At 52.2% G+C, this 18980-nt stretch overlaps 1 protein-coding gene across 1 annotated transcript; it reads right to left on the bottom strand.

Annotated features, from left to right (window-relative positions):
- Nucleotides 1-296: 296 nt before the first annotated feature.
- NFATC4 (nuclear factor of activated T cells 4) lies at nucleotides 297-8223 on the bottom strand. Its single transcript, XM_080662863.1, has 9 exons — nucleotides 7134-8223; nucleotides 5323-5485; nucleotides 4554-4753; nucleotides 4108-4280; nucleotides 3492-3632; nucleotides 2556-2611; nucleotides 2148-2274; nucleotides 1386-1970; nucleotides 297-698 (listed from the first exon to the last, which is right to left on the bottom strand). Exons 1-9 carry the CDS (start codon nucleotides 8117-8119, stop codon nucleotides 631-633), a joined length of 2499 nt encoding a protein of 832 aa, XP_080518989.1. The 5' UTR covers nucleotides 8120-8223; the 3' UTR covers nucleotides 297-630.
- Between the last annotated feature and the right edge of the window lie 10757 nt (nucleotides 8224-18980).

The following is an 18980-nucleotide window of genomic DNA, read 5'->3' as shown; positions in this document are numbered from 1 at the left end:
ATCATCTGGGTGGTAGAAAGAAAAAGAAACTTGAAAATACAGATTCCTGGGTCCCATCCCAAAGAGCCTACAGGAATTTGAATCCCAGGGCGGATAGGCCTACTAAAGCTCTGGCCCCCAACCCCAACCCAGTTAGGGAGCCTCTTGGGCCCCTTAAATTATCCCCAGCCCCCTACTCTGAGAAGCTCTTTAGGTTACAATGATCCCAGCCATGTCCCATCTCCTTCCAACCTCTAAGCCACCTCAGGCCAAGGTAAGCTGCCCCTCCTCTCTTGCGAAGAGTTCTGGAGCCTGAAGCACCCATCAGTGAGCAGTTTATTATCCATCCACCCATTCCAGACTCCCAGCACCAGGGCCCATACACAATATAGACACAGCCTTCACTCCAGTCAGTCCTCACACCCAGCCTCAGTCCTCCATGCTGTCCCCTCACTGAGCCTTCCCTGGCAGCACCAGGCCCAGGGGGCCACATCTCAGCTAGGGGAGGAGAAGGAAGGCATGGGGGAAAGAGGCAAAAGCTGGGGAAAGAAGAACCAGATTGTCCCCAAGCTTCTGGAACCACCACCCCAGGATGAAGGGAAAGTGGGCAGGGCTGGAGGGGCCAGGAGGCTGGAGTTGCCAGGTGAAGGTTCAAGCAGGAGGCTCATCTCCAGGAGGTGCTGGGAAGCCGCTCAGGTCTCGGCCAATGATTTCACTCACTGTAATGGAGGGACAATGGAGAGATTGGGCTAGGGGCAGCTCCCTCCCTTTTCCAGAGACCCCCCCCTCCCCAACCCATTCAAGATAGGCCTCAGTCTAGGAAGCCTCTAGGCTCCTCCTCCACTGGGCCTCACTTTCCCCAATGTATCTTAACACCTGCTCCCAATCAAATCTGCTCAGCTCCATTCATGTGGGCTCCCAGGCCCCCATCCCAGCCCTCTCCTGCTGGCTCAGCAGCCTGCAATGTCAGGACAATCGCTGTCAGCAGGGCCAGTGGTGGGTGTAGACAGTGGAAGGAAGAGGCAAAATATCAAGGTTCTTCATCACCGATCCTAACCACAGTCAGCATGTTTAGGGGGAAGCTGAGGCAAGGGAAACCATGCTTGACTGAGACCTCAGCAAGCAACTGCTCCTCTCTGAAATTCAGTGCCTCAGTCTGCAAAGGGGGGAGGTATATTAAATGATCTTGAAAGTACTTGTAACCTGTGATTTTTGTGATCTGGGGCAGAGGCAGGAACTCCATGCACCCTTCAGAATTAAGTTAACTGGGTTCATGTGGCTACATGCACCACGAACTTGCCTCCCGAGAACCCCTGACTGGTCTCAAGGGATCAAGCTCCAGCCCTCAGCAAACATGCAGAGCAATCTCTTACACACACACTTGCAGCAGCCAGTTCCACACTCACCTTCCTCCAGCGTGATACCCTGGATAGGGACACTGTCTCGGAAGCTGCTGCCGTTGCCATAGCCACCCCTGGATTTCTCCTGCTCCGGAGTCCCCTCCCCAGGGCCATAGCTTGGCCCTACCTCATTGTACCCCTCAGGAGGTGGGGGATGAACACCACTCTGGGGAGAGAAGGGGCCTTCCAGCGGTGGGGAGGAAGGCAGGGGAGGCTGGAAAGGGGCTGGAGGAGGGAATGGCAGCCCCAGGGGGAAAGGGGAGGCCCGTCCCCCATAGGGGTCACTGGGAAAGGGCCGGGGAAGGAAGGAGACTGGTGGACGGGCACAACCTGTGGTACCCCCAGTCTCAGGGAACATCCGAAGGCCAGGTCTGTATGATGGTGGGGGCCCCGTTTGGGGGTACAGAGGGGGTGTGCCGTAGCTGAAACCTTCTGACAGGTAAGGAGGTTCATAAGCAGGGTCTTCATGGGGATAGGAGGAGTAGGGGGGCCTGGGTGGTGAGAAGTCCATGTCAGTGCCAAAGGAGGGGCCTGAGGCTGAAGGGAAGCCCCGGAGAGATGAGTCTGGTAGGGGCTCCTCCTTGAAGATCACTGGGTGGATAGGAAGCAGGAGGACACACTGGTGAGAAGACTGGCAGGCCCCCCTACTGCACACCCTCCATCTACCTTCCCATCCCAAGATCCCTCACGACGAAGGCATGGCATCCCTCTGCCCTGCCACAGCTCCCCATACCCTCACACCCCACCACGGGCTGTCCTAGAGCGCACCAGGCAGGAACTTGAAACTCTGGGTAGGGCTGCGCTTCCTGCGCCCATTGGAGACATAAAAGTAGACCTGGACAGGCCGGGACACCCGCTTGTTGCTGTACTCGGGGACAGTCAGGGTCAGTGTCACCTGGAAAAAGCAGAGGATGAGGCAGGGAGCCCTCAGGAACCTAGGCTCAGCCCAGCCCTTCCAAGGACCGGAACTCCACCTCCTGGATTTTTCCATTTGCTAAGAAGCAAAGTTCATCCCCTAGAGAAGAATCTGCTTCGATTGGCCAGAATGTGTCCTCTAGAAAAGAACAGGTCACTCTTGGAGTCCTTTCCCATGGTCAAGGGCCATTCCTGGGAATTCCCTGCCTTCTTCCCCACCCCACCCCACCCAGAAGGTGGGCACCCCAGTGACACTTGTACCTCATTGCTCTGCAACCGGTTCACAGTGGCCTCCTCCTCCCATTGCAGCTTTCCATCTGTGCAGGGGGAACAGACTACTCCAGCCCAGCTCCAGGGCCCCCACCCCATACCCAGTCCTCTGCCACTTCCCCTCCTGCTAGAGCTGAGGCCAGACTCAGAAGGCCTCTACAAGGCTTCGCTCACAAAGAAACCCACTGCATGTTTACTCAATTGAATGGAAAAGGCAGGGTTTGAAACTGTCCACAAGATACAGAGCAGCAAACTGAGACCAACAGAGATAGCAGGACCAGCCTAGGAACCAAAGGGAGTGGGTGGCAAATGCAACTCTTGAACCCTCCCATCCTGTTCCAAACATCCCCTCCCATGATAGTGTTGGGAGGAAGTTCAAGGATAGGAAAGGGTCCTAGCTTGAAGGAGGGCAATGAGACCTCAAGTCTCATGATCCAGCACCTCAAAATCTGTTAAATTTGAGTGTCGGTGCTAGGGCTCTTGGTGGTCAGGGTTGGGAGAGGACAAAGGCCTCAAGCTGGTGGGTGCACGTGGGCCCCTCGGTCTTCCCTTCTCCCTCTGAAGCTCCATCTTGGGGTATGTCACAGGCTCTCATAATCATAGCTGTGCTACCAGGCTCGTAACTCAGGAGGGGCCAAGCATGGGGCTATGAGGGTAACCTCTTCCCTTCTCCTCAACGACCCTATCCACATGGGGTCATTTATCTCAAAACCGACTTCTCCCTAAAAAAATAGAATGTGTATTTCTTACACTTGTTCACCATCCTGAGCATTACAGATTGCTGTCATGCCTATGAAGCAGAAAGTCCAAGAGGAAGGATAGTCTATCTGCCCGTTTTAGAAGTTAGTTTAGTGACAGTGCCAGAGTTCTTTCACCTGCCTGTCCCAGCTCTTCCTGCCTGCCCTTCCCTCCCCAGTGAGCACTCACCGGGGCCCCTCTCGATGAACACCACCTTGGAATCCGGCAGGAAGTTGGAGCCAGTTAGCACTAGCTCCTCTCCTCCTCTCACAGAGCAGGCGCTGGGGCTGTAGGCCTCCACCTGGGGCAGCTCCTGGGCCGAGCGCTGGGCTGCAGAGCAGTGCAGGAAAGGCCTGGCTGGACTGCATATGGAGAGGACAGCCTCCTCTGCCCCCATGCCCTTGGAATAACTGCCACAGGGCCCTGGAGGAGCCCTCCTCAGTGGCAGACACACAAGTAAACCCACAGAGTCCCTGGGATGGCACACACCATGTAAAGAGCCACCCAGGCAGACAGTGAGCAGCAGAGCAGGCCAGAGAGTTATCCAAACAAGTGCACAGAGCCACGGACCGCAGAGGGAGGACAGGGGCACTCTAGTCCATCCCAGAGACACAGTCAGCAGCAGGGGCAAATTAGAACACTCCTCCCACCCCTCCAGGATAGAAATGCAAGCTAACTCCTTTGCAGGGCTACCCAGGAAAGATAGGACACAGGACACTATGCAGAGGAGATAAGGTGGACAGACAGACACACAGACAGGAGGTTCACAAAAGACAGAGAGATGGCATAGGGCCTCTTTGCTCACAGCACTCGATGGGCACTGATGCTGTCTGCACAGAGACGACCTTGCCGCTGCCCTGGGGCACGTGTACCCGGAATACCAGCCGCACACGTGTGTTCTTGCGCCCGATATCCGTCTCACCCTTCCGCAGCTCAATGTCTGAATTCCGAAGCTTCAGGATTCCAGCACAGTCAATGCTGAAGGCAAAGAATGGTAAAACCCGCACTTCAAGAGGGAAGCCCCCGCCCTCTATCCAAAGCCCTGAAGACCTGCTCTGGGAGCCTAGGAGGACTATTTTAACCCAGAGGTGCCTCTGCAGACTGCTCCTGAGCCCCAAAAGTCCTCTTCTAGGTGCTGAGAAAGCCTTAAACTGCTCCTCTGGATGATGTCTAGCTCTTCTGGGAAGAGGAAGCATGGAAAAGACTGGTCCTAAAGCCTGAGGACGGAGGGGGAGTAGCGTGGGAACCTACTTGGCTGCCATGTTGTTCTCAGGAAGCAGGGTCATCTCCAACACCTTGGTACCACTGACTACAGCTTCATAGCTGGCCGTGGCCACCATCTTGCCGGTGATGCGGTGCACCTGATAGAAGGCATGAGGCCGTAGGTTCCTTTCATCTGCAGTGCCGATGAACATTTGTAGGGTCAGTGGCTTCTCACTGTAGCCTAGGAGCTGGCAGAGGGAGACACAGGCAACACAACTGAAATCTCCACTGTCTGATCTTTCATCCATCCCAGGGTTTTCAGTCCACCAAGGGGTAAGGATGGTGAAAGACAAAGGATATCCTGGAAAGGATTCCCAGGGGGGGGATTGGGCATCAGTTGTGGAGAAAATGTGGCCTGGAGTTCACAGTGTTATTCTTGGAATAAGGCTTAAACTGAGCTGGGCAAAGGGGAAAATCTCCCAAGAGAGACTGGCCCAACTCAATGAAGACAACCTAACTCCCAGTGAACTTTGGCCTCAGCCTAAGCCCTCCCCCACATCTGGCAGGCCATCATTTTCCACAGTAGACATGAGGCTGGTGTCCCATGGGATGAAGAGAGTGGGGGTGGAGGGATAGAGTAGAAAGTATATCCGGGTCCTTGAAAGGCACCCTTCCTCCCCCAACCCCAGTCTGCCTACAGGGTCACTGCTGAGAGGGAGTGTGGGAAAGGGCAGTGCCACGGGTCTGCACAGCTGGAACCCATCGGCAGGGATCTGGGACTGGAGAAGAGAAAGGCTATCAGGCCTCTGCCCCTTACCTTGACTACAGGGTGACCACCAGGAGCAGCTTTGACAGCACCTCGGCTGCCCTCTGTCTCATAGTGGGCCCGATGGTGGGCTCGAGGCTGCACCTCAATCCTCAGCTCCAGCTGCTCGTACTGGCTGGGAAGAGGCCAGTCCAGTGGGGGTAGGGCAGAAGTCCTAGACAGAAGAAAAGAGCACTGATCATCTATAGCCTCAGACCCTGGTCAGGGCAGCACCGAGTCTCAGCTCCCTGGCATGCGAGGGAGGAGGGGATTTAGGTGTGGGAGAAATCACAACAGGAATAAAGTAGTCCAAAAGCCCAGAAGCAAGGTGAGAGAAGAAAGGCCCCTCAGAACCCCTCAAGATGAGGGTGTAGAAGATGGCACCAGGCCTGAGACTCCCTCCTTTTCAGCTCTGAGCACAGGTTCTGAGGTGGCAATGGTTCACTTGGATACAGAGGAACCCAAAGCCCATCCTAATCCTTAGCCCTGGATGGAAAAAGAGTCAAGCAAAGAAGCACTATTTCAGACTGAACATGGCCTCGGAGATAAACCCCTTTGTTTTTCAAATAAAGAAACTGAGACCCAGATGATAGAACATGGTGAGCCAAGCAAGCCAGGGACTGACAGAAGTAAGGACTGAGCACACGCCCTATTCCCAGGTCAGTGCCCATTCCACTAGTTGTGGCTGGACAGGTCCAGTCCAGAAACTAGGGGTTACACATGTGCAACTTTTCTCTATTGAGCTCCCAGATACCCTAGGCCAGGGAGCACCTCAACTGGTGATTGTCCCCAGATGATATTTGGCAATTTCTAGGGACGTTTTTGGTTGTCACACTAGAGGAGGGGATACTACTAGCATCTGGTAGAGGTCAGGGATGCTGCTAAAAACCATCCTACAATGCCCAGCACAACCTCCACAGCAAAGAATTATCCTGTTCAAAATATCAATAGTGCTGCCCTAACCAATTTGGCTCAGTGGATAGAGCGTTGGCCTGTGGACTGAAGGGTCCCAGGTTCGATTCCGGTCAAGGGCATGTACCTTGGTTGCAGGCACATCCCCAGTAGGGAGTGTACAGGAGGCAGCTGATCGATGTTTCTAACTCTCTGTCCCTCTCCCTCTCCTTCTCCCTTCCTCTCTGTAAAATATCAATAAAATATATTTTTTTTAAATGTCAGTAGTGCTGAGGGTGAGAAACCCTGCCCTAGAGGAACCAAGGAGAACAGGTGTTAAGGTTTCTTTTCCCCGGAAACTTTCCTGGATGGAGCCAGCTCAGTCTGACATCCCAAGATTCAGGAATATTGAAATGGGCAGGATGCTTTGAGGGTAAAATGGATAAAAGAATGCAAGAACTGCTTGTTTTAATATGAATTTTTGTCTTGCAAATATATGCTATTTTAATTCAAATGAGCAGCTATACTTTTAAGGCACAAGTTGGACCCTAGAAATTAAAAGTTAGAGAAGGGGGACTTCCTGCTACCCCCTGTAAGTATGAAATCCAGTCCACAGTTCATGTCCAGACAGTGCCAGCCCAAAACCAGGTGTGGAGGAACCCTAGAGGAACTCTCCCTTTGCCTAAGGGGTGGGGGCGGGGCTTTTTCTTATTGATCCACAGGGAATGATTATCCTTTTGCAAATCATCAGTTTGTAGAAGGGGTATGTTGTTGTTGATTTAATCCTCCCTAAAACTGGGTAAATGGTAACAGCCAAGCTGGTTACAGATTCTCTTTTGAAATGCCAAGGGCACAGAACTCGGACCTTTCTTCAAACTGATCCCTTGACCTGCTCCAAAGTGGAATGGCAGTGGTGCCGGCACAACCCTCACCTGAAGATGGGGCTGTGTCCCCCAATCCGGGCCTTGGACCAAGCCAGAGGGGAGGGCACTGCCAGGTAGTCCATGCCAGCTCCCTCCTTCCGAGGACCACCAGGAGGAGTTGCAGTCTCCTCTGCTCCCGAAGGCAGCTTCCCGTTGCACGGAGCAGGCTCCTCAGACCGAGGCAGAGTCACCGCCTGCTCACTGGAAGTCCTCCTGGTTTTCTGGGGGATGCTCTCAGCTGGTGGGGCCCCCACATAGTCAAAGGGGCCAGGGGAGCCAGGATCCCGGGCTAGAGGCAATGGGGGTGGTGGAGGTGGCTCGGGCCCCTCTTCTCCCAGGCTGCCCCGGCGGGACAGGGCTGGAGAGGCTGAAGATGGGGTTCCGGAGCTTGAATAGCGCCGTTTGCCACAGGGAGAAGCTGGCCGTGGGGAGGCTGGGGTGGGCCCAGGAGCGCTGAGAAGTAGCCAGCTATCTTCTGGTCCCCGGCCTCCAGGGCTTGGACCATACAGGCTCCAGGGATCATCAGGGGTCCATGGCCTAGGGGATGCCCGGGGCGAGGGCAGTGGGGAGCCCAGGCCAAAGCGGGAGGCCGCTTCATTTAGCTCAGACTCCACCTCATCACAAGCGGCATACAGGGCAGCCTCATCAGAGGCGTCTGAGAAGAAGCTCCAGGAGGACAGGCTGCTGCTGCCAGGGCTGGGGCTGAAGAAGGGGCCCCCGCCCTGGCCCCCTGCCTCTCGGTAGCCTCCAAAGCCTTCTGGTGGGGGGTAATCCCTGGGAGAGCTGTCCCCCCAGGCATCAGGGTTGTCCTCCAGGGTGGCTGGCGGGTCAGGCGTGGGAGAGATGGAAGTGATGCGGATGCTTGGGCACTCAAGGACACGGCCTCCCCCAGCCCCACCAGAGCCCCCTCCTGGCCCCCCCAGCCTCACCGAACGAGCAGGCTGGCTCTCCCAAGTGCCAGGGGAGGGGGCTGGGCGGGGTGGTGGCGAGTGCATGCCAGGCCGAGGGGGTGGTGGCCGGGGAATGCCAATAGGGGCAGCGCCATAGGGAGGGGGCTCCCCCAGGGCCAGACGGCAGCATGTCGGAGTGTCCTCTGAGTCCAGTTCTGTCAAAATGGGAAGGGAGGGGGACAGAGAGAGGGATACCACAGGAGATGGGAAGAGAGAGAAGCAGGTGAGATGTCTGGGTTCCTTGAGAGATCAGCCCCCTTAGTCTTGTATGCCACCCCCTCCTCAGCAAAGAGGGGTCTCTACGGTGCCCTTCAAAGCCACAAAGACAGAAGCAAAGTTGAACCTCGGAAGGTGGAAGAGATCGATTTCGAAGCGCCAAGCCTATTCTCACACGGGAAAGCTCACACTCTGAGCCCCCTGCCCCGGGACCTCGGGCACCAGGCCGGGTGGGTCTTAAGGTGAGGGATGTAGGTCGAGAGGGGCTGGAGTGGGGCCTGGAGGCACGTTTAGAGAGGCGCCAGCCTGGGGGGGGGGGGGCCGACTCACACATGAACCCAATTAGTAGCGGTTCTCAAACCCCGAAACGGCGCTGGCAAGAGCCCCAGTTGCTATCGCAACAGTGGCCAGGGAAGAAGGGGGGGGGGGGTGCGCCAGGGCAGTGGTGACGAGGAGAGGTGGCTCCTCCCTCGCCCCCCCCCAATTTGGGGGCAGGGGTGCTGCTTGCCAGGCCCGTGGGGGTGGGGGGCGCGCGGCACGGATTCCGTGCGAACGGCGGCCGCCGCCCCCGGCACGGTCCCGGCCATCTGCCTCTTGTTGCGGCCAGACCGGGAGGGGGGGGGAGGGGCGCCCCGGCGGGCCCCGAGAGTGCCCCGGGTCCCGGCCCCGGCGTCGGGTCCGCCGGCCCGGGGCTCGGTCTGCAAGGGGCACACTCCAGAGCCTAACCTTTCTTTCCCCTGGCGACGCCGGGGCTCTCAGGACCGCCGCTCCCGTTCGCCCCCTATCCCAGTGACAGTCGGCCCAGCCGAGAGGCGGCGCGCAGCCAGCGGCACCCCCACCCCCACCCCAGTCACGACCTAAAAAGGAGAAAGTGGTGCCCGGCCCCCCGAAGACCTCCACAGACCCCCCAGCCCCGGGACTCCCTTCAACCTCTGACCCCCTCCTCTCCCACCCCAGGCTCGCTGCCCTAAGGTCCCCAGACTCAGAATCCCCGGGCCCTTCCCTCACTGACCCAAAGACCCCTTCCCAGTCCCGCACTAACCTTCCCCCGGCCCCCCCGCGCTCAGCGGGGGGGCCTCCTTTTCCTCCCCGAACACCAGCTTAAATTCCAGCTCCTCATCCTCGCAGCTCGCTGCCCCCATGGATCCGGCCAGAGCCCCCAGTCCCGGTCCGGGTGGGAGGGGGCGCTCAGGAGGCTGCGGTCGCTGCACCCGCGGCTCCCTCCCGCCCCTTCTCTGAGACGCCCCCTCCTCCGCCGCTGCCGCCTCCCTCCGGACGCCCCCTAGTTATTATAGAAACTTTTCCAAACTTTTTTCCCCAAACTTCTTCAAAGCGGCCCCCCCAGCCTGTCCCTGATTGGCTACCCGGGATGCCCCGGCCCCTCCTCCGGGGATGAGATGGGAAAACCACGCGCCCCTCGTCCTTCCCCACCCTCCTTCTCTCCCTCTGTCCTCCCTCCAGTCCCTCCCCCTCAAAAAAAAAAAAAAAAAAGAGAGAGAGAGAGAGAGAGAGAGAGAGAGAACAAAACTGAATTGGAAAACGGTCCCTCAAGCGTGGGATGACCACAATGGTGCGGATTGGCTCGCAGTTGTGACAATCACTGCCCGATGCCTAGAGCACTACCACCACCAACCCCCAACTTAGTTTAAGTTCAGGGGCTCCGGGCCTGAGTGCCTTAAAGAGGCCACATTTTGGGCTCACAGTGTAGAGGGTACACGGAAGACCCTTTCTTAAGTTACGAAGGAGTTCTGCAGCCATCGACTAGCTAGAAAGGACCCCCTGTCCTCTTCTTTCCCTCCAAGCCTCAGGCCAAGCGTACTGTGGGGTGCAGAGTGGTCCCAGGCTGTTCTGAAGAGCGAAAGGCCCTTCCTTCGAAGTCCCTCGCCTGAGCCCGCCCTGCCTGGGCCTTCGAGAAGCCTTGGCTCAGTCAAAGCAGCCCCTCCACCGGCTGTCTCTCCCCCCACCCGCTACCCCACCCCAAACGTGAAGAAACATTCAGCTGTCCTGAAGAACTGTTCATAGGTCCACGGCCCCAGATGGGCGAGGATCCAGGCCGGGCTTTACCGCTGCCCCTGTCCCAGGCACCCAGAGGGGCCATTAATTAGCCTCCTAGGGAAGTCGGCTTCCCCCCTCCCTAGAACTGAAGTCTGGAATGAATCTCTGACTCTTTGGCATCCCGCTCCGGCTCTCCTAAAAATCCTGGCCAGGTTTACTAGGGGCCCGGAGCCCTGCGACTCCGAGGGCCCCTAGTAGGACACCTGTCACCTGGGCGGGAGGAGGAAGGAAAACTTGGACTGGATTTTCTAGGAAGGGCCGGCAAGGAAGGGCCCTGGTGTGTGAGAGGGAATTAGATCCGAAATTCCTGACTCAGACTGCGGAAGGGGTGGGGTGTCACCCCCTCCCCCGCCGCCCCGCGCGGATTGTGTACTTCAAACTTTTCTAACACGCGATCTTTCATCTAAATCCCTCCGGCTAAGGGCTGCTTCCCCCGTGGCAACCGCCCCCCCCCCCCCCGCCCTCAGCCCCGCACCTAAAGGGTTACGCGACGGCCCTCGGGTCAGACGTTTACAAACACTCGCGAGCCGGGCAGGACCGCGCCCGCTACTCTAATGAGAAACAGGCGCTGCCGGGCGGGGAAGAGGGGAGGGCTGGCCGGGCTGCCCGAGCTCCCCTCCCTCTCTCTCCCTCCCCTCCCATCCTCCCTCTGGCCCGCCCTGGGGACCCCCCAGCCCCCGGGGACCCCAATGACGTGCGGAGCTGCCCCGGCTCCGAGCCCAGGCCACGACGCGGGAGGGGCGGAGAGAAGAGGCCGGCCGGCGGGGAGAGAAGAATGTTCCGAGGCCGAGCCGGAGGCGGCCGGGTTTGATTTTCCTCCTTTGGTTGGTCTCCTCAGGTTACACTTCCCTTCCAGCTCCAACTCGGAAATAAAGGAGAGACATACAAGGAGGGAGAGCGAGGAACACCCGAGACCTGTGACCAGCGTCCACCTAAGGGAGAGGAGGGGCAAGAGGAGGTGGAAGCGGAGGCGAGAGGGGCGGGGTGCAGACCCGGGCCCAGCCCCACTGCCCTCCACCCCGCCGCCCCGAGCCCCTCCCCGCCGCGCCGTCCCCGAGCCCCCCTCCGCACCACAGGCAGACGCGCACATTCTTTTCAAATGTCATTATTTCCTTTGATCCTGGGCAGCATTTCTCCATGTGTCTGGCTCAGCTCCTGCTCAGCCAGCAGCCTCCCCCCTCTTACCCCCTTTGTATATTTTCCTGGAGAACCTGCCCCTCCTCCCAGCATCTGGAAGGCCCTGAGGGCTGGCGACGGCGCACATTCCCCTGGGGACTCTGGCCTCGCCTCCCAGTGACTCAATTTCCCCTCTGCGGGTGTTGGGGGAGGGTGGGGAGCAGAGGAGAGAGTTGTGAAGCGCAAATGTGGTACCAAGGAGCCTGAAGACTGCTCAGGGGCCAAGCTTCTCTCAGAGGAGTGGAGGGTCCCCACTCCGGTCTGCCTGGGCTGCAGCAGAGGGATGGAATTTATGACTTCTGCCATGTCCTGCCTGGAGAAGAGCGGGTAGCGGTAAATTTAGGTCGCCCTACACTTCTACCCCCTGGCGACTACAAAGACCCAGCGGCCTCCCTCCGGGTTTCTCGCCGGCCTAGTCTCAGTCCTGGTTGCGCTGCCCCCTAGCGCAGCTCGGCTCTCTCACCTGGCGAGTGTGAAGCAGTTTGCCTCGGGCTCTGCACTTTGACAACATAATTCAACGGCCTTGGAGGTGGTCAGTTAAAAAAAAAATTACAGAAGATACATTATTCTTGTAAATTAATAAAGGCATTCAAAAATATATAGAGCTCTGGCCGGTTTGGCTCAGTGGATAGAATGACGGTCTGCGGACTGAAGGTTCCGGGGTTCCATTCCAGTCAAGGGCACATGCCCGGGTTGCTCGATCCGCAGTGGGGGGATGTGCAGGTGGCAGCCAATCAATGATTCTCATCATTGATGTTTCTATCTCTATCTCCCTCTCCCTTCCTTTCTGAAATCAATAAAAATATATTTTTTGTTTTTCTTTATTACGGTAATTAAGGTATTACATATGTGTCCTTATCCCCCCATTGCCTCCACCCCACCCTGCTCCCGTTCATGCTCTCACCCCCCTGGTGTCTGTGTCCATTGGTTAGGCTTATATGCATGCATACAAGTCCTTTGGTTGATCTCCCCCCCTTACCCCCACCCTCCCCTACCTTCCCTCTGAGGTTTGATGGTCTGATCGATGCTTCTCTGTCTCTGGATCTGTTTTTGTTCATCAGTTTATGTTGTTCATTATAATCCACAAATGAGTGAGATCAGGTGATATTTATCTTTCTCTGACTGGCTTATTTCATTTAGCATAATGCTCTCCAGTTCCATCCATGCTGTTGCAAATGGTAAGAACTCCTTTTTTACTGCAGCGTAGTATTCCATTGTGTAGATGTACCACAGTTCTTTAATCCACTCATCTGCTGATGGGCACTTAGGCTGTTTCCAAATCTTAGCTATTGTAAATTGTGCTGCTATGAACATAGGGGTGCATATATCCTTTCTGATTGGTGTTTCTAGTTTCTTGGGATATATTCCTAGAAGTGGGATAATAAAAATATATTAAAAATATATATTGAAAACCATGAGAGTCCACCATTTTGTATACATTTACTAACATATATGTACACACACAAGATCCATATGAGACCATACTACAAGCCTTTTTTTTTTTTTTTTTTTTTTTTTTTTTTTTTTTTTTGCCTAGCTTCCCTCCCTCCCCACTCAGCTAACAAATGGCTTGGAGAACTTTGCCTGTCAACACATGTGTATCTGAAAATTGTGGTAAAAGTGCCCATCTCTATTTGAGGTTAGTGATAGACCTCTGTCTGGAACCCAGACTTTCAGAGATAATTCTATTTTACATAAAAGTCTGTCTTAGGCTGGGCTCCCCCAAAAACCAGAGCCTGAGAACAGAACTATATGCATATAGTTTATGGTGGAAAGCAATCTCAAGGGGCAAACGTGTGACTCAGTTGGTTGAACATTGTCCTATGCAGCATTCAATCCCAGCCAGGGCACATGCCCAGCTTGCAGGCTCGATACCCAATAGGGGGTGTGCAGGAGGCAGCTGATGGATATTTCACACAAGGATGTTTCTCTCTCCCTCTCCCTCTCTCTCTAAAATAAATTTTAAAAAACACCTTTAAAAAATAAAAATTAAAAAGTGCGGGACCATGAAGAGTGAAATGGAAAGAAGGAAAGCTTGGCCAAGGGTGTAGTATTGAGCCACTTTGAGAGATGGAACATTGTTCCACTTGGGACCTTCTGTGGAGCCATATACAGTATGATTCAAAAAACAGAAAAGAGAATATTTATCCACTCCCTCTGGTCAAAAGTTGCCCCTTAAGTGTTAATTCCCTCACTCTTCCAGGTTTGCACAAGATGTCCTACAAGGTTGCATCAAAAAAAGGCCCTAGGCAAAACGCAAAAGATAGTAGCTGTAGCTGGGAGCAGGTACTGCCAGGTAACACTTGCAAGCTTTCGGTTCCACAGTAATAGCTGAAGTAAAAAGATGGATGGAGATTATGTGAGGCAGGTAAGATGTGATCTTTCACTCATTCACTCATCGATAAGATCATTCACTCATTCAAACAAAAAATATTTATTGAGGAACCTATATGTTCAGAGGCAGTTCTAGGCATTGGATATCTATAGTTATAAACTAAGCCCCCAAGAATTTCCAGTTATTATCAGGATGAAAATATATTTCATACTTGATATCTCCCTCTTCCCTGCCCCCATAACTGTAGAGAACTATCAGTATATTCATGTTATTCACTCAGTATCGATCTACCTATCTATCCTTCCTTTCTATTCCTTTCACTACCATTCCAGTGTAGGCCTTGATTTTTTTTCTGATTTGGACTCTCAACAACAGTTTCTAACATCAATGGCATACCTTACATATTTGACAACTGAAACATAATTTTTAAAGCCCTTCTACTCTATAACAAAAAAGTTATTTTCAGTACTAATAATAATATGAAACAATATGCTATGAAACAAGAAATGCAAAGAGTAAAAATCATTTTATTGAACTCATATGCTCATATGTATAATCACACTGGTTAAATATATATATATATATATATATATATATATATATATATATGTGTGTGTGTGTGTGTGTGACAGTATATATGTGTGACAGTATAAGAAAGGAAAAACAGCAATGAATTAATAATTGTAATTATATTCATATATTTTTAAATATATTTTTATTGATTTCAGAGAGGAAGGGAGAGGGAGAGAGAGATAGAAACACCAATGATGAGGGAGAATCATTGGTTGGCTGCTTCCTGCATGTTCCCCACTGGGGATTGAGCCCGCAACCTGGGCATATGCCCTTGACCGGAATTAAACCTGGGACGTTCTATCCACTGAGCCAAACCGGCTAGGGCTCATATACTTTTTATTTTAAATAAAAAGTAAAAACATACTTACATATTGGTCTGTCATAGGAATCCTATATAATAAAAGGCTAATATGCAAATCGACCTAACAGTGGAATGACGTGTCACTATGACGCCCACTGATGGGGAGGGGTGGTGGGCGGGCAGACGCCCAACGCAGGAGCTGCCCCATGGTGGTCAGTGCACTCCCACAGCGGGAGCACCGCTCAGCCAGAAGCCGGCTCATGGCTGGTCAGCACAATGGCAGTGGTGGGAGCCTCTCCTGCCTCCGAGGCACCGCGCAGGCCTGGCTGAGGGACCTGTCGTCCCCCCAACCACACCACACCCCCTAGTGTGCGAATTTCATGCACCGGGCCTCTAATAAATTATAACATTATAACTTCTGTTCTAGTTCTTAATTTTTGCAAATTTGTCAATGATTTTGTCAAAATTGATCTTCACATATAGACAGCATTACCAGATATGTTGCTCTATCTCACATATAGTTACTTAAAGAAAACTTTTTAGTAATTTTAATTTTTTATTGTGATATAGTCCCATACCATATAATCCACTCTTTCAAAATGTATAGCTTAGTGGGTTTTAGTGTATTCAAAAAGTTGTACAACCATCATCATATCTAATTCTGGGACATTTTCATCACCCCCAAAAAGAAATCCTATACCTATTAGTAATCACTTCCAATTCTCCCCATTCCCTTACACCTGGAAACCACCAATCCATTTTCTGTTGCCATAGATTTGCCTATCCTGGACATTTCATATAAATGGAATTACATAATATGTCACCATTTGTGTCTAGCTCTTTTCACTTAGCATAATGTTTTTTGTTTGTTTACTATATTTTTATTGATTTCAGAGAGGAAAGGGGAGGGAGAGAGAGATAGAAACATCAATGAGAGAGAATCATTGATTGGCTGCCTCCTGCATGCCCCACACTAGGGATCTCGATTGAGTCTGCAACCTGGGCATGTGCCCTTGACAGGAATCGAACCTGGGACTCCAGTCTGCAGGCCAACACTCTATCCACAGAACCAAACCAGCTAGGGCTAGCATAATGTTTTCAATCTTTATTCTTGTTGTAGTATGTATCAGTATTTCATTCTTTTTTATGGCTAAATATTAACTTTAATTTTGAACATTTTCTTCACATAAAACAACAGATATATAAATAGTTAGAAAAAATATTAAGCCTATGGATAAGATTGGCAAGATTCATAAAAATCCCATTTCGTAATACATTCCAAAAATTGCAATTATCTTGGTTCCTCCAGGATTGAAGCTAATAGCTTTCCGTTGTCTCCTTTGTTGAAAAAAATTTAAACTCAAATAAACACTACAAGTTTTTTATATAATATTTTAGTTTTGCTTACTGCATAACAAATCACTCCCAAAACTTTATGGTTTCAAAGCACAATGATCATTTACTATCTTTCATGGTTTCTGTGAGTAAGAAATTCAGGCAGGGTACAGTGAGGAAAGCTCTTATCTGCTCCCCCGTATCTGGTGGGGGACTTGAAGGCTGGGAGCTAGAATCACCATACGTCTAGCAGTTGATGTTGACTTTCGGCTAAGATTTTAGCTAGAGCAATTGGCTGTACCACCTACATGTGACTGCTCCACGTGGCTTGGGCTTCCTTACAACATGGCAAGTGTGAGAGAGAACACTCCAGGTAGGAGTTACATCCTTTTTATGATGTGTATTTCATTGGTGAAGGCAGTCACAAACCCCTGGCCAGAATCAAGGGGTGGGAACATAGACCTCACCTCCAGATGGAAAGAGTAGCAGTTACACTGTAAAATGAGCATGTAGAACAGTATGAACACATACATGTGGCCATCTTTTTTTAAAATATATTTTTATTGATTTCAGAGAGGAAGGGAGAGGGAGAGAGAGATAGAAGCATCAATGATGAGAGAGAATCATTGATCAGCTGCCTCCTGCACACCTGCTACTGGGGATCAAGCCTGCAACCCAGGCATGTGTCCTTGACTGGAATCGAACCCGGGACCTTTCAGTCTGCAGGCTGATGCTCTATCCACTGAGCCAAACCAGGTAGGGCCATGTGGCCATGTTTAGATGATCACAGTTTGTCCACTGATCACAACAATTCACACCCCTCCCACATTTATCTTCTCCCCATAGACCCTCAAGTATCATGGCACCAAGCTCAGGCACAAGGGACCAGAACTTGTCACCTAGATCCTGAACCTCAAGCCTGAGCAAATGCTGTGTAACAAATCACCCCCAAAGTTAGTGGCTCCTTCCAGGTACATATTTTATGATTGGGAGATAAGACATCCTATCTAATAAAAGAGTAATATGCAAATTAACCACCACTCTGCTACACTCACAAGCCACGTCCACTAGCCAATCAGGAACAAGTATGCAAATTAACCCCAACCAAGATGGCTGTGGCCACAGAGAGAGCAGGAGGGAGGCTTGGGTTTCCCTGGCAATGGAGGAAGCCAAGCTTTCCGCACACCATGGCCGGCCCAGTCCTCTGCTTAAGACTACAAAGTTTCAATTATAGAAGATAAATAAATCCCAACAGAAATGGCTGCCACCATGGAGGGAGCAGAAGGCTTGGCTCCACTCCAGGCTACAAAGTTTCAATTGTAGAAGATAAATAAATCCCAGATAGCAGGGCCTCTGCTTGGGTCGCCGGGGGGCGTGGCCAGCCTGCAAACCACCACAGGCCCCTCTCCCAGGCCTCCCCACGCCCCAAGGGAACCCCCACCCTGATCCGGGACACCCTTCAGGGCAAACCATTTGGCCCCCACCCGTACACCAGGCCTCTATCCTATCTAATAAAAGAGTAATATGCAGATTGACCATCACTACAACACACAAGATGGCTGCCCCCATGTGGTCAAAGATCCTGCCCCCATGTGGACACAAGATGGCCACCACAAGATGGCCAGCAGTGGAGGGCAGTTGGGAGGGACCAGGCCTGCAGGGGAGGGCAGTTGGGGGTGATCAAGCCTGCAGGGGAGGGCAGTTAGGGGTGACCAGGCCAGCAGAGGAGGGAAGTTGGGGGCAAACAGGCTGGCAGGGGAGCAGTTAAACATCAATCAGGCTGGCAGGGGAATGGTTAGGGGGTGATCAGGCTGGCAGGCAGAAGTGGTTAGGGGCAATCAGGAAGGCAGGAAGGCAAGCAGTTGGGAGCCAACAGTCCTGGATTGTGAGAAGGATGTCCGACTGCCCGTTTAGGCCCGATCTATTGGATCGGGCCTAAACGGGCAGTCGGACATCCCCTGAGGGGTCCCAGATTGGAGAGGGTGCAGGCTGGGCTGAGGGACACCCCCCCCCCCCACGTGCACGAATTTCGTGTACCAGGCCTCTAGTAAATATATGAAAGGTTATATACTAATAAAAGAGTTTAACAAAAAACAATAATTCTGGAGATATAACAAAACAATTCTATCAGTAAGAGATGTTTGGTTGAAAGCAACAGAAACTGACTCCATATAACTTAAGCAAAAGAGGGACATATTGAAAGATGAGATCACAGAACTAACAGAAAAAGAGAATGAGGCTTCAGGAAGGATGCAAACCAGTGAGTCCTCAGAACCTGAGGCACAGTTTCTTCATGGTGCTGGATGTTTTCAGTTCTCGGTCTGTACCAAGTCCTTCCTGTTTCTAGGACTCCACAGATGCTGTTTCTTCTCTCTTTACACACAACCCTCCTTGCCTGACTAACTTTTATTCATCTCTAGATCTCAGCTACAATCCCATAGCATTCTCATAGCATTCATAATACTGTGAATACATACATAATGCATTATGTATGTATTTATTTAATGTCTGTGTACCTCACTAAAGTGTACAGTTCTCTGAGAGGGGCTTTGTCTTTTTTTTTCTACAAAAGTCTCTTACTTTTTAAGTTTTATCCATTTAACAAACATTTGTGGAAATAAATGAAGACCAATTAAATGAGACAGGCAAAAGCTATTTATTCAGAGCTTGTTACTGCAATGGAGTTAGTCACCATCACTTGCATTTTGGCAGAGACTCAAAGTCAGGTAAAAGAATGGAAAAGCTTTGTAGTGAAAAAAAGGAAAGCCTTGGGTATGTTGACTGGATAGGGAAGCCGTAGGTGGGCTGACCAGAAGCAAGGTGCCCTATGTGACGGGGTAAGGGTGCACTATTTGGCTTTCTCCATTCGGTCCTAAGTTGAAAGTGGGGACAAAAATTAGGAAAGTTGTCACATA

This window comes from Plecotus auritus (genome assembly GCF_963455305.1).
Source record: "Plecotus auritus genome assembly, chromosome: 1".
Classification (NCBI taxonomy): Eukaryota; Metazoa; Chordata; class Mammalia; order Chiroptera; family Vespertilionidae; genus Plecotus; species Plecotus auritus.
This window is presented reverse-complemented; position numbering and strand designations above follow the sequence as displayed.

Excerpts from the sequence above, each read along its gene's own strand:
- NFATC4 (XM_080662863.1), bottom strand. The coding sequence starts at position 8,119 with ATGCACTCGCCACCACCCCGCCCAGCCCCCTCCCCTGGCACTTGGGAG. Across the intron at positions 5,486-7,133 it reads GGACACAGCCCCATCTTCAG|GACTTCTGCCCTACCCCCAC; the intron begins GTGAGGGTTGTG and ends TCTTCTGTCTAG. Across the intron at positions 2,612-3,491 it reads GTTCATCGAGAGGGGCCCCG|ATGGAAAGCTGCAATGGGAG; the intron begins GTGAGTGCTCAC and ends CCCCCTGCACAG.